This window comes from Centropristis striata, chromosome 16 (assembly GCF_030273125.1).
Source record: "Centropristis striata isolate RG_2023a ecotype Rhode Island chromosome 16, C.striata_1.0, whole genome shotgun sequence".
Taxonomy (NCBI): Eukaryota; Metazoa; Chordata; class Actinopteri; order Perciformes; family Serranidae; genus Centropristis; species Centropristis striata.
The window spans coordinates 35,997,501-36,011,020 of record NC_081532.1 but is presented as its reverse complement, the minus strand read 5'-3'; the positions used below and the strand labels follow the sequence as shown (position 1 = coordinate 36,011,020).

At 38.9% G+C, this 13,520-nt stretch overlaps 1 protein-coding gene across 2 annotated transcripts in view; it reads right to left on the bottom strand.

The window, feature by feature from the left end:
* apoba (apolipoprotein Ba) overlaps positions 1 to 13,520 on the bottom strand; it is a 39,026-nt gene that overhangs the window by 14,242 nt on the left and 11,264 nt on the right. For both annotated transcript variants that reach the window (XM_059353049.1, XM_059353050.1), the window contains exons 10-24: positions 13,008 to 13,152; positions 12,774 to 12,920; positions 11,843 to 12,054; positions 9,393 to 9,600; positions 9,133 to 9,303; positions 8,067 to 8,270; positions 7,270 to 7,437; positions 5,661 to 5,866; positions 5,388 to 5,570; positions 4,330 to 4,460; positions 3,620 to 3,830; positions 2,513 to 2,685; positions 2,236 to 2,411; positions 1,843 to 1,961; positions 1,347 to 1,720 (exon numbers count right to left, since the gene is read on the bottom strand). In XM_059353049.1, the coding sequence (XP_059209032.1) occupies positions 1,347 to 1,720; positions 1,843 to 1,961; positions 2,236 to 2,411; positions 2,513 to 2,685; positions 3,620 to 3,830; positions 4,330 to 4,460; positions 5,388 to 5,570; positions 5,661 to 5,866; positions 7,270 to 7,437; positions 8,067 to 8,270; positions 9,133 to 9,303; positions 9,393 to 9,600; positions 11,843 to 12,054; positions 12,774 to 12,920; positions 13,008 to 13,152 (2,828 nt within the window). The remainder of the gene's footprint in view (positions 1 to 1,346; positions 1,721 to 1,842; positions 1,962 to 2,235; positions 2,412 to 2,512; positions 2,686 to 3,619; positions 3,831 to 4,329; positions 4,461 to 5,387; positions 5,571 to 5,660; positions 5,867 to 7,269; positions 7,438 to 8,066; positions 8,271 to 9,132; positions 9,304 to 9,392; positions 9,601 to 11,842; positions 12,055 to 12,773; positions 12,921 to 13,007; positions 13,153 to 13,520) is intronic.

Genomic DNA, 13,520 nt, shown 5'->3' with positions numbered 1-13,520 from the left:
CCATTTGCAGAGGGCTAAAGTAGAGATGGAGAGAGAATGTTGTTTGTAGTTTTCTTCTAACTGTAGCTGAGCTCACCACTGTGGCTAACTTTACCGCTTCACCATTATTACAGTATTCACCATACTGCCAATTCTATGAGAATAACAAACTGAGCCATACTATATAACTTGAGTTGACATACTACAATTCGAGGCTCTAGGGATTTATAACTAGTAGGCTGTACGGGTCAATATCAGCCACAGCTCTTTGGCTACAGTTAGCAGAAGGCTAAACTATTAGCAACAGTTCTCGCCATCTCTGAAAAGCTTCGGCAATATTGACAGATTTTATTGGATTTTTTTGTAAGACCCTCTTTAGATTGCGTTTTTCATAAGTTCATCAGCGATTGCTCAAAGTCTCCTGTCATGCTACATTTTCTAAAGCCTGAAAATAGAACAAAGAGGAGGTGCAAAAAGTTTGTGTAAAAAGTTACATGAGAGAGATAAAAAAAAGCATTGCGAGATCTTGGCTTTGAACGTCGAGATCTGGACTAAAACTCAAGATCTTTCTACGTACGAGATAATCTTCTAAAATCTTCTAAAATCTAAAAACTTTGAGGCTGTTTTGAGGGAAGTGCCTGACGCACGGTACAAAGGAAAGTGAAAGTTCAGCAAAATGCATAAAAAAATGTTTGAAAGTTTAAAAGTTAACTACAAAAAAGGCTGTAAAACATAATGTAACTGTGCATAGGTGCTGACTTGACCATAATGAAAAGAGACTGCACGTTCCACATGGCTACTTAATATTCACGTACGATGGGCGACCGTGATCATGGTGTCTGCAGGCAGAGTAAACCTCCCTAATGGTTATATGATGCACCTGGATGCAAGAAATGCCATATGTAAAATAAATGTAACAACAAATAGCAAGTTAAGTACACACCTGGGCATTGTTTGTACATTGCAGCTGATGTGTCTGGACATTTGCTTTTACAAGGAGGTCTGTGTGTTTAACTGTAGCAGACTGCTGTTGTTTTCAGGTGAATTAAGGAGATAAACACAAGTTTGGACCTGCTTTTTGTCATTCACCTTTGACTGGTAGCCTTCTGTGAAATTACACAAGGAGCAGGGAACTGGCTGTGAGCGACTCACTTCACTACATGCAGTGTAGTGACGTCACAGTCAAAGTCAAGATTTCGAGTTTCAAAGCCAAGATCTTCCAATGCTTTTTTTTTTCCTCATGTCATTTCGGGGGCTCCGTAAATTATAATATGCAAGGTTATCATGGGATTTTTGATCAATGACAAAATAAAGCTGCGTGCCCCTGCTTTAATTATTAAGAATTGGCGTTTGAAAAAGATGTTTACCTTCAAGCTTGTATGACAGCAGGTTGAAAGGTGATTGGGCTACAGCTCTGTACTGAGCAATGTAGGACGGGACATCGACAGTGTCGTTGCCTGCAGAGATGGAGCCTTCCCAGTTGTAGAAGTTGCTGTTGACCTTCATGGATGCTTCAACCAGACCAAGAAGGGGGACAGTGAAATCCAAAGTGCGTGGTATAGTAAATGATGGCAGTGGATAGTTTTTGGCAGGGATATGTAGGCCTATGTTTGGTAAATCTATAAGGGGAAAGGATAGAGTGGTAGGGATGTTCAGTTCTTCTGACTTTCTTCCTCCATGTGGAAGAGAAAGGGAGATGGCCATCCTGTCCTTGTTGAACTGGTATTGGAGCAAGTTGTCACTGTTGAGATTAAAGAAAATGCATGATCAAAATTATTCCATTTTTTTTAAATTAACTATTTAAATTATTTAATTTGTTCCAGAAAGCAAGTAATGTTCTTGAACTCTATATTAATCACTTACAACTGCAGAAACAGTTTCTCAGGCAGAGTTGGCAGGTTGAGGTCTTTAAGGTTTTTACTGTGCAGATTGGCAAAACAGGGGATCCGTGCTTTCAGTTTGTCTAACCATATATCACCTGCCTTCAGGGTGAAATGAAAACATTTAATTGAAAAGACATTTAATTTAACTGAAAACAACAAATTGAAAGCTCGAAAACACTTAAGAAAAATGCACTTAATGAGGACAATTCTCAATGAGTAGGCCTTTAAATGTTCATAGTTTCATAACATGGTAGCACGACCTGCAAGCCAATCATTGGCCTATGGGCTACCTTTTCACCAAAACACTTTCACTTTTGAAATAACATAAAAATCAGCCAAACAAAAAGACCAAACAGGGGTGACAAAGCATTACCTCAATTCCTTTGGTGACTATGTGACGCAGTTTCATGTCAGTCTTTGCCACTTTCTGGTCCAGGATGTGATCTACGAGCCATTGCAGCTGTCTGTGATTATATTTTACATTGGGGATCAGTTTTTGAATTTCTGATTCCAGGTCCGATTTCACTTCCACCTCAAACTTATCATCGTCTGTTAGGAAAAAAATCCAAATGCAACCACAAATTTACAAATTAATGAATTTTCTACATCTGTCTTCTACGCTAAAGTTGTTAATGATGGCTCATGGTTACCATATTTGAGTGAAGCTTTGTGTTGGTAGGATGTCTCAGGGAGGTTGACGACGGTTTCAAAGTCCATCAGCATATCTTTATCCCTCCTTAGGGTTGCAGTGACTGAGGCATCCGTTCTCAGAGAGGGAATGACCATCTTGAGTTGCAACATGGCCTCTTTCATCATGTCAAGTCTACATTTAAAACAAGGATAGAGGTTGGTGACACTGCAACTTAAAGGCATTTCCTGGGATGTTTATTTTCCAGTCATACCTGAGATGAAAATGTTTTTTCTTCAAAGTGACCTAAAAGGTTTCATTGTAAGTCAAAGCCACATGTGAGATGTCACAAGCACTTTATTAAGACAGACTGTGATCCAAATATTATGAGAGGCTTTCCCCCTACTTATTTTGCAAATATACAGTTGCAAAACTTATAAATGGCTATTATTCAATAGAAATAGGCCTATCTCTAAGAATGCTTCTTCAGTTGTTTATATATGTATATGTATATATAAAAGCCTTTTTTATGAAATAATGTTTAAACAAATATAGTGTGCTACCTTGCTGAGAGAGAGAGAGAAATAGAGGAGTCTGTGATTTTTTGATTCAACCACGTTTCCGTAAAACACAACTACAACTAAAGACTACACTCACAGTATACTTTCTGAATCTTCACCAGTATCTCCAGTTCATCAGTCTTGTTGGGCAGAGAGTTGACATTCCCCATGATGACTGACATCAGAAAAGGCTTATATCTCCATTTCTGAGCCTTCAAATTAGGTATGGCAACCACGAAAACACCTCTTCAACTCAGCTGGAATAGGGTGATGGTGTCTGCCAGACTTGCTACGTTTCAATGAAAAAAGCTCCTCTCTTGAATAAACTCTTCTCTTCACGGAAGTATCCATCAAAAATATTATGAAAATACATAAACACTTAGCAAATTTGAGCAAAATCTGAGAGCTACCGAACTATGCTGCTCCTTTATGAAGCGCATTCTGGAACATCAAAGTATGATACAAATGGTATGGCCTCATTCTATACCTTGTTTGAAATGATATCAATGTAGCTTAATATACTGAACAGGCCTAGGAAGGATGGAATATTTGTTTATTGATCAACATACCTTGTTCTTCCAACAAGAGTCAGTTGTGGGATGTTCCTGTTGGTGACATCAATGGTGATACCTTTCATTTTCTTTCCTTTGGCATCACTGTCAGTTACAGCCAGCTTGATGCCTGCTTCCACATTGTGATCAGGAATGACGAGCTCACTGGTGAGAGTGTTCTTGTTGCGGTTGTATTTCAGAGATGCAGTGGCCTCTGATGAATCGTCTCCTAATAGCAGCATAAATTAAATTAATTAATCAGTGTTTATCTCCAGGAAAAAAGCAACTGGTGACCCTATGATCTAATAAGACAGGTCAATGTTATCAGATGTATTTACATTTATCACAAATATAATTAGGGTTACGGATAACTACAGTAATGGTAAATAAAGTATGATTACCGTTAGGGCACTAAATCCTATATCCTTGATTTAAATCAGGAAAACTTTGTACTTTCAATAATAAGGTCATAAAATACAAACTCCTGCATGACAGCAAGACATGGTGGACACCCATCTATCACTGCATACTCCACAACAAGGACACACTACTTCCTGGATAAGCAGTCGATTTTTTACTTGATCGATTGATTTATTGATTTCAATTGTGAGGTGTGGAATTCTATAGTATAAATGTAATTCTTAGGGATACTTGGATCACGCAAGCACACACACACACACACACACACACACACACACACAAACACACATATTATCATACAGCAGTACCTTCAGCCTTTAAGGTTAGCTTCACATAGTCTACTCTATGATGACCCCTTTTGCCTTCACTTAGTGTTCCACCAGTGATGGTGGCAGTGTACTCTGAAACTTCCCCTGTTGGCTGGATTTCGACTGCAAACCTGAGAAAACAACGCAGGTTTCATAAAACTTGGCTCTCTGATTAGGTCTGTAAACCATATATTTAGTTACAATCAAAAAGAACTGCATTAGAATACAAACAAATTACGGTAACTATTTAGATATTAACTACACCAACAGACACAATAGTCTAGTCGTAATTTCTTGAAGCCAGAAATGTTGAGTACCCTAAAGTTTTATTGCAAAAATGTCATCTATAGGCCTAATGGATGGAATTTAACTTGGTTGCTAAAAGTTGCACTTTGGGCAATTTGCATAATTAGCATAATAAGCCAATAAAGTCAAGACAGCACAGGTGAATAGGGTAAAAAAATTAAATAATAGATATCACCATGAAACTTTCTCAGTTGATTACTTATGTTAAGAGGAGAAAAAAATGTATTGCATGTTTTTTGTATTTTAATGTTTACATATGCAAATGAGGCCATATCTCATCAAATATGCGCTCATTTGCATACAGACAAAATCAGATCGTTTGATAAAGTCATGCTCAAAATATTTTTTACAAGAGTAAACATGTATACTTGGGGGTCTGAGTTGGTGAAAACCTTTAGGGAATTTGGTCAGGAGGCAGTGTTGACCTATGGACGGACGGATTAAGAAATGAAGTGCCCCATGCAAAATAACTATATAACAGGATTTTTTTCCTCATCTTAACATAAGTAATCAACTGAGAAAGTTTCATGGTGATATGCAAATTGCCCAAAGTGCAACTTTTAGCAACCAAGTTAAATTCCATCCATTAGGCCTATAGATGACATTTCTGCAATAAAACTTTAGGGTACTCAACATTTCTGGGTTTAGTATTGGGCCTATGGGGATTACGACTAGACTACAAGAAAATTACAATATAACAGAATCAATGGGTTTCAATATATTTGCAAAATTGTCTTTCTCTGCCTGCCTACCTGCTATCGCCAATCAGGGAGTAATATGGGGCCTGGTCTATTAAATCAACATCGGCGTAACGTGATGTGGTGCAATAGTTGAGACCACTGAAAAGGGGCTGGCAGTCAGTTGTGTTGGTCAAGTACTCCACCAGGGATGGCACGGTTATTTTTCGACCAGAGGACACTGAGAGTAGGTTGTTGCTGTATTTCCAAATGACAGAGAAATGGTAAGAAAGAAGCATATGACACTAGTAACCACTAAAAGTGTTGTTTGGCATGGGTGCCACTGACCTAATGCTGAATAACTGAGTGTTTGAATTAGGAGCTGGGATGGACAGTCTCAGCTGGTTTCTGCTCATGGTGACCTTAGCATTGAGGGAGCTCTCATGGAACATATTAGTGTGCATCTCGAGCCCAGACTCCACATACTCTGGGATGTGCACACCTATCTGGGTGATGAATTCTACCCCAACTGAAGGTTTGAAGGACAAGTCAGCCTGAAAGGAGAAACAGAGAATAGAGAGAACTAGAACATTTCTAAAGATTTTTTTTATGTGTGCTTGACTCTGGCCCATGACTCTCTCCCATACATTATTGGATTACAATTTGAACTGTTTTCAAATTGAAAACAGGAGGAAGTCATGTAAGATAAAAAAGCAGGTGTAAGTGTGTGTGTGTTTCTGTCTGTATGTGTCATTTTTGGCAATTGATCAGATTCACTTTGAGCATCCTGAGTTCTTCCTGAACATCTACATATGTGTTTTGTGAATAAAAATTAAGATTGTTTTTGTAGAGCGATCAGAAGACACTGGTACCTCTGCTTTCCTCCAGAAATTTTCCCGCCTTGTTACCATATGGGTCTATGAGGCTGTTGGTGTGTGTTGGTTGCACATCTGTGCGTCCTACGCCCAAACTATAACTCTGACAGCTTTAGCAGAACAATGTGAGTGAGGAGACGAATTTTCCTACGTTTGTATGGTTACATTTTTCGGTAGATTGGCAGTTTCCAAATGTATGTTTTGACAAATTTTTCTCTCGATCTCCACTCTAGCTATGACGTCATCCACTGTAGCTTCTCCATAGGGTAACATTGGGGGGATTGCCGAAACCCTTAGAAAAGTCATAACACACTTGTAATGGCCGGGCCGGTCGATTTGATACCTTTTTAGTGTATGTGTGATCAAAACTCTGGGAGAAACAGTCAACCGGGAAAAAAACATGGAAGCAGCGGAAGAAGAATAAGCCCGGTGAATAACATATAGGGTCTTTTTTCAAGCACACTCAAATAGGTTTAAGCCTGGTGAATCTTATATGGTGTGCTTTTTCAAGCATACTCAATAAAATCCACAGGGGCAACATGATCTCACAGAAATCTGTGAAATAGCCACGGATTTCGCTTAACTCAAAATCCATGGAATAGCCACGGATTCGCTCAAATTTCCGTGAAACTGACACGGATTTGGCTACAATGCAAGTTAATGCCAGTCATATCCCGTGGCTATTCCAACATACAAAGTGATTATGTACATTCACTGAGTGAAGATTTAGAAAATAAAACATATATTTCTCGCTGCAAATGTGATCAAAATCCATTTTTATGCAGAAATAAGTCAAAATATTGATTTTTCCCTAAAAATGAGAGAACTGTCCGCCATGTTTTTTGTTCTGACCGCCGGGACCTTGAAAGTCACGTGACTTGGAACAAACCAATAGGAACAAATATCCATGGAATAGCCACGGGATATGACTGTCATTAACTTGCATTGTAGCCAAATCCGTGTCAGTTTCACGGAAATTTGAGTGATTCCGTGGCTATTCCACGGATTTCTGTGAGACCACATGAATATAAAACTATCACTTTGATTTCCTTATGAACTTAGACGAGGAGAAACTAACTTACGTTAGTAGGTGATTTAGTCAGGCCTCCTTTGGCTCCAGGTGCAAACACACCAGCCAGGGAAAACCTCAGAGGGATGCCAGCAGCAGTGGGTAAAGAGAAGGCATTATCCATGAAGATATAGTGGGCAAATACTTCATTTTCAGTGCTAGATGTCAATGCAGAAAAAGCCTGTTGGACAGAAAACAAACAGGTCAGATGAATACATAACTTGTAATTGAGTCACAGATGTATTAAAGCATGGCCAGTGACATCTTTGGACTCCACTTTGAAATTGTGGCATTTGTAAATGGCTAAAATCAGAAGAAGAGCTTTTATGATGAAGATTGTTCTCTGATACAATCCCTCTTAGTCTGGAACACAAATGTTGGTAACACTTTACTTGAAGGTATCGTCATAATAGTCATAAACATTATGTCAATGTCATAAACGTTTATGACTGCTGTCATTAAGTGTCATTCGGTTTTTGTCATGACAAGTTGACATTCCTTGGGTTGTCTTGATTATGACAACTTGACTTTAATCAAAGTGACATTACCAGAAAATATCTTTGTCATGACAACTTGACATAAACAAAATATGTCAACTTGTCATGACAAAAACCGAATCACATTTAATGACAGCAGTCATAAACGTTTATGACATTGACATAATGTTTATGACACGTTTATGACTGTGTCATGTCACAGTTATGACAGTATCATGTCACTATTATGACGATACCTTCAAGTAAAGTGTTACCCAAATGTTTCTTAGTTTAGTTCTTTTACAGCATTCATGTAAGGAAACAACACTGAGACCTTGAGAGGCAGCACCCTGAGGAAAACATGGTAGTACATGAACAGAGTCTCAGTCATCTTTGTCAGGTCACCGCTCTTCAAATATCCTATCTCATCTCCCAGAAGCCGAAGATAGGCGAAGGCTTCAGGGCCTGGAGAGAAACGCACATCATCCATGAGCTTCCGTACACTTTCTGTGATATCTTTCAGAAGATCCTGTGGAACCTGTAGAGATATTACAAATGTATGTATAGTTTTGACCATACATGTGCAAGGAAGCTTCCATACAAGAAAAATATAGTTTGAGAGGCAGAATATTTATGTGGTCACTAAGGCCCCGTTTACACCAGGACGCTCGCGGGTAAAAACGACAAAATATTTTATGGGAAGTGCCTTTCGTTTAGACGGTGACGGCGTTTTGGGGGCTTAAAGACGCAAAAATCTGAAACCACCCTCCAAAGTGTAAAAGTTAGATCCTCTCCTCCGTAGCGTGTCGTCTACACTGACAAGACACAAAACTCTGATCTGATCTGCTCACGTCACGTATGTGTTTACGTCACATACATGCTCCAGGACAGGAAATAAAGAAACGTGGGATTATTTCCATGGTGGGACCTTCAAGCTGCTCTGGCAGCTCTAATAAACTTCCAGGAGTCTTTCCACCAAATGTCCAGGATATGTACAGATAGTATTAGTGAACAGAGAAGGATCTGGAATTACCTCCATCACATTCTGGATGCAGCGATTGGTGGGAGGAGCCAGACGGCTGTGAACGAGACCTGGGAGATCTAGTGATGGAGGAGAACTTTGTGGAAGGAGTAGCTGATGAAAATGTGTGGCGTGAAAACTTCTGCATGCCCAAAGATGCTCTTATGGCTTTAAGTGATGCCGCCTGGCTGCATACAATCACATTTCACACACTTTAGATCACCGTATGCAGCAGATTTCCTCCTGAAAACGCTCGTCTAAACGAGGAATAAAAAGTGAAGACGCGACGCCACTTTTGCGTCTTCTGTTCAGACCGTCCTCGTGTAAACGGGGCCATATACAAACACAATACAAATGCTGTGTCCAAAAAGTATTTCACCTGTCTCTTCATTCGGTCTCTTTCAGGGACAAGTTTCTCCAAAACCCCTCTCAGCATGCTGGCTTTGTCAGCTGTCCAGTACATCACTTTGGAGATGGAGTCGGGGAAGAAACCCCCGTCTCCAAAGAGAGCATCAATTGTTGGTTCAAATCCCGTTCCCTCAACACCCACCTTGAAGAGGGAGATTTTGAATGTTTAAAAAATATTCACAAAGCTTTGTATTTTTATCACATAAAACAAATATGCGATTGAAAACATACCTCAAAGATGTCATAGTTGTAGTCAAACACCTTTAGAGTGGTCTCCAGCATCATCTCCTTGGGTAATGTGTCGGTAGCATCGAAGATTATGGAGCTTTGCACTTTACCCACGGGAGAATCTATCCTGTAGTTGCTTGACATGCCATTAAATACCTTGCTCGTGGGTGATGGCTCATCTTTCAAGGCCAGCTCAATGTATTGCCTTAACCTTCAATAAGGAAAATAAAAGAGATTGTAAAGTATGTATTTACAACACAGTTTCAAAACATTAGAAAAAAAATTCTCAAATCAAAAGGCGATAGGCCAAAAGCTGTCTCTTACTGCAATTTGTTCTTGCACCATAATATTTTAATCATCACTGTCTTACATGCTAACGTGGGCTTCAATTAAAATCCCAATTATTCAAATTCAGTCTGCCTTTATGCTGACAGCTTGTACCAGAATTTTACTCACATTGGCCCTCATTTATCAAACGAGTGCAGAAACGAGCGCAGATCTGAGTGTATATTTCGTTTTACGACTTATCAAAATATCAAATCAATTATCAAACGATCATTTCTCGCCAATCACAGCGTGAGAATGATCGGCTGTTGATAAATGTGGCGGCTTGGAACAAGCGTCATTTAAATACCATGCCCTAATACAGTGATTCCCAACCGGGGGGCCCGACCCCCCAGGGGGCGCCAAAGACCCACAGGGGGTCACGAAGCCCTCCTGATTTTAAGGGATGAAATAAATCTAATGTGTTAAATATAGATCAGTCAGCATTTTATTCATTAGTGTGACAAAAACAACTAAATAAATTAAACATTTATTGATTTATTTAAATAAAAAAAAATACTATAGAAAAGTTTAAAAATAGACTTTATCGCAAGAATAAGGGCGTGTGTAACATCTAGAGCTGCAACAATTATTCGATTAATCGAACAATAATCGATTATTAAATTAATCGTCAACTATTTTGATGATCGAATAATTGGTTTTAGCAGTTTTTTAAAGACAATAAGTCCAAATTCTCTCATTTCAGCTTCTTCAATGTGAATATTTCTGGTTTCTTTGTTCCTTTATGACAATAAACTGAATATCTCTTTGGTTTGTGGACAAAACAAGAGATTTGAGGACGTCATCTTGTGGTTTGGAAACACTGATTGATATTTTTATACATTTTATTGAACAAACAACTAATCCATTAATCATTTAAATAATTGACAGAAGTTTACAATGTTAAAAATGTGGGTCCCTCAAGGAAAAGGTTGGGAACCACTGCCCTAATATATCAGATTCAGATGACTCGTCTCGTCTGTTTTGGATTTAAAAATAAGGGAAATTTTTCCGGAGCCCACCGCAGGCAGTCCCACCACCCCAACCAAGCTCCAGTATCCCTTACACTTTAAGACAGATGTACAAGAACGCTAAAATCACCACTTGTCAACCACTTATAAACTACAATTGGCTTTATGCACAGCTGCACCACTTCCTGACCTTCAGTCAGCTCTGTTGTTTCCTGTCTGCCATTATCTAGCTCCTCAATTATTGCTCCTGATGGACCATTTGCAAAAAACTAAATAGTGATAGCTTTAAACCAAGATTGTGATAGCTTAAATGCCCAACTGAGAACTGATTGTGAATACATTTGCTTCTGGCGGTGAAGCAAATTTTGCCTCTTTGCATCTCATGGAATTCAACCATGTTAACCATACAGACAAACCAGCACACTGATGTCTGCAGCCACATCCTCTACGGCCCATAGATCGCCTCCGCAGCTGCTTGTGTTTGCGTATCTGTGACTTTAGCATGAAAGTAGCAAGAGCAAACTAATGATGACTACATCTATTATTATGCAGTCAGTGGGTACAGCTTAACATTTAGTTATCGTATTTTTTTTAATTTTAAACATCCCATTTCATATACAATCAGCCTGTTAATCTGGAAATTGTCAATGTCCAACAGAAACATAGCAAAATGAGCATTCACTTATTTTTGTTGCCATCTTATACATGTAAGATCAATATTCACCTTTAGCCCTGTTTTGATATTATAAAGTCCAGCCGTTTACACACGTTCTTCTGGGCTTTTTACTAGTTTAGACATTTTAAATCCTGCTTCAAATGAACATTCAGCTGTTCATTGTTTGTTTACATCCCAGTACTTCCAATATGGCCGACATCCTGGTAACTGGCTACGATGCGCTGTGTAAAACACTCTAAAAAGTGCCGGTCAGAGCTGCTCTGATTTTATTTTTTTAATAAAAGCCTCCTTCAAATAATAGCCTGCCCCTATTATTAGCCGGGTCCCAAACTGATTTTTTATTAATAGAACTACTATTAGAGGAAATATGGTAAGATATCTGTGATACATTTTCTAATCTTTTATCACAACAGCAGACGTGTGTGTGTGCTATAAACATGATTGCAAAGTCAATTAACTGTCAGTGTTGGCCAATTACTTACTGATGCATCTGTGGCTCCCCAGAGTTGCAGATGTTTTTCAGGTGTGAGACCACAAAGCTCTTGAGCTGCTCATCCCTCTCATTCTCCAAACTGTTCAGAATGTCTCTAACCAGGGCTTGATCCGGGTTTTTCATCAGGATCAGGTAGGCTGCTAGACGTTTCTCAACAGGGCTCTGAGCATCCTGGTACAACTCCATCAAAACGTTTCTGACCTGTGGTTGACCACATTTTAAATGACAACTTCCAAACTGTACACTTGTTAAGAGAGTTGGTTAAAACACAGATCAAATGCCTTGCTCATCATCACCCTACAATGACAATGTGTAATATATACACTACCGGTCAAAAGTTTTAGAACACCCCAATTTTTCCAGTTTTTTATTGAAATTCAAGCAGTTCAAGTCAAATGAACAGCTTGAAAGGGTCCAAAGGTAAGTGGTGAACTGCCAGAGGTAAATAAAAAAAGGTAAGCTTAACCAAAACTGGAAAATAATGTACATTTCAGAATTATACAAGTAGGCCTTTTTCAGGGAACAAGAAATGGGTTAACAACTTAACTCTATGGAGTCTTGGGCTATTTTGTCCATTTTTGAATTCTTTTCATGTCTTTGTAAATCATTTTGTGTCTTTTTTTGGGCATTTTGTGTCTTTTTTGGTCATTTTGTGTCTTTTTTGGTCATTTTGTGTCTTTTTTTAAGTCATTTTTTGTCTTTTTTTAGTCCTTTAGTCCAACATAAAATGTGATTTTGAACCTTTTTTTTACTTTCAAAACACTATCATGCTCAATAAAGAATTTTAAATGTTGCAAATGTGCATTAATTTCAGAGTACACTGAGACATTAAACTGCATCATTTTCAATTAAATTCTGGAAAAGTTGGTGTGTTCTAAAACTTTTGACGGGTAGTGTGTGTTTGTGTGAAGTAGTTGTACCTCATCGTTTATATCCATCAGCCTGAAGGCCTGTATAGCTGCCTTCTGGTTTAATAATGGGATGTCTGTCTTCTTAGCGCACTGTAAAACGGAGGACAGCAGACGGGGGCTGACAGCTTGCATGGCTCGACCCATGACCCCAACAACCTGGACGTAAGGGAAAATAAAGGATTAGCCAGTTTGGTTTGCTGGCTCGGTCCAAGAAAGTCCTTTAGATCCATGAATGGTTACTACCTTCAGCACAAGGAAGGCCATCTCTTCAGGCTTAGTGGGGAACTCTGGGTCAGTATCAGGGATTTCTCCCGAGCAGCCGTTTAACAGTGTTTCCATGAAGTTTGACACATCTGTGACAACTGGAGTGACCTCTGATTTATGAAACCTGGGTCAGAAACAGAGAAGATGTTATCAGACGGCCTAGTCTGGATGGAGACTGTGTTAGAATGTTACATTTGACAGTAGCCGTGTTTACTTTAAAGTCCAATCAAATTTTGAAGAAAATGTTTGAAATGTTGCATCAAATAAAATGCAAATTAGGGACGTCAACTAGTTTAGATCAAATAAACAAAGCTGCATAAAAGTACTTTTGTCAGAAGATGATAATGTTTTGCTGTAGGCTAGTTCATCAGTAAAGAGTAGAAGGAGATATGAGAGAAAGAAAACAGAAGAAGAAGAGATTGAGGTTGCTAATCGGACAACTTTGGCCTTCTGGTTATTACATTATCAGGTTTTATTACATTTTCAGTGGAG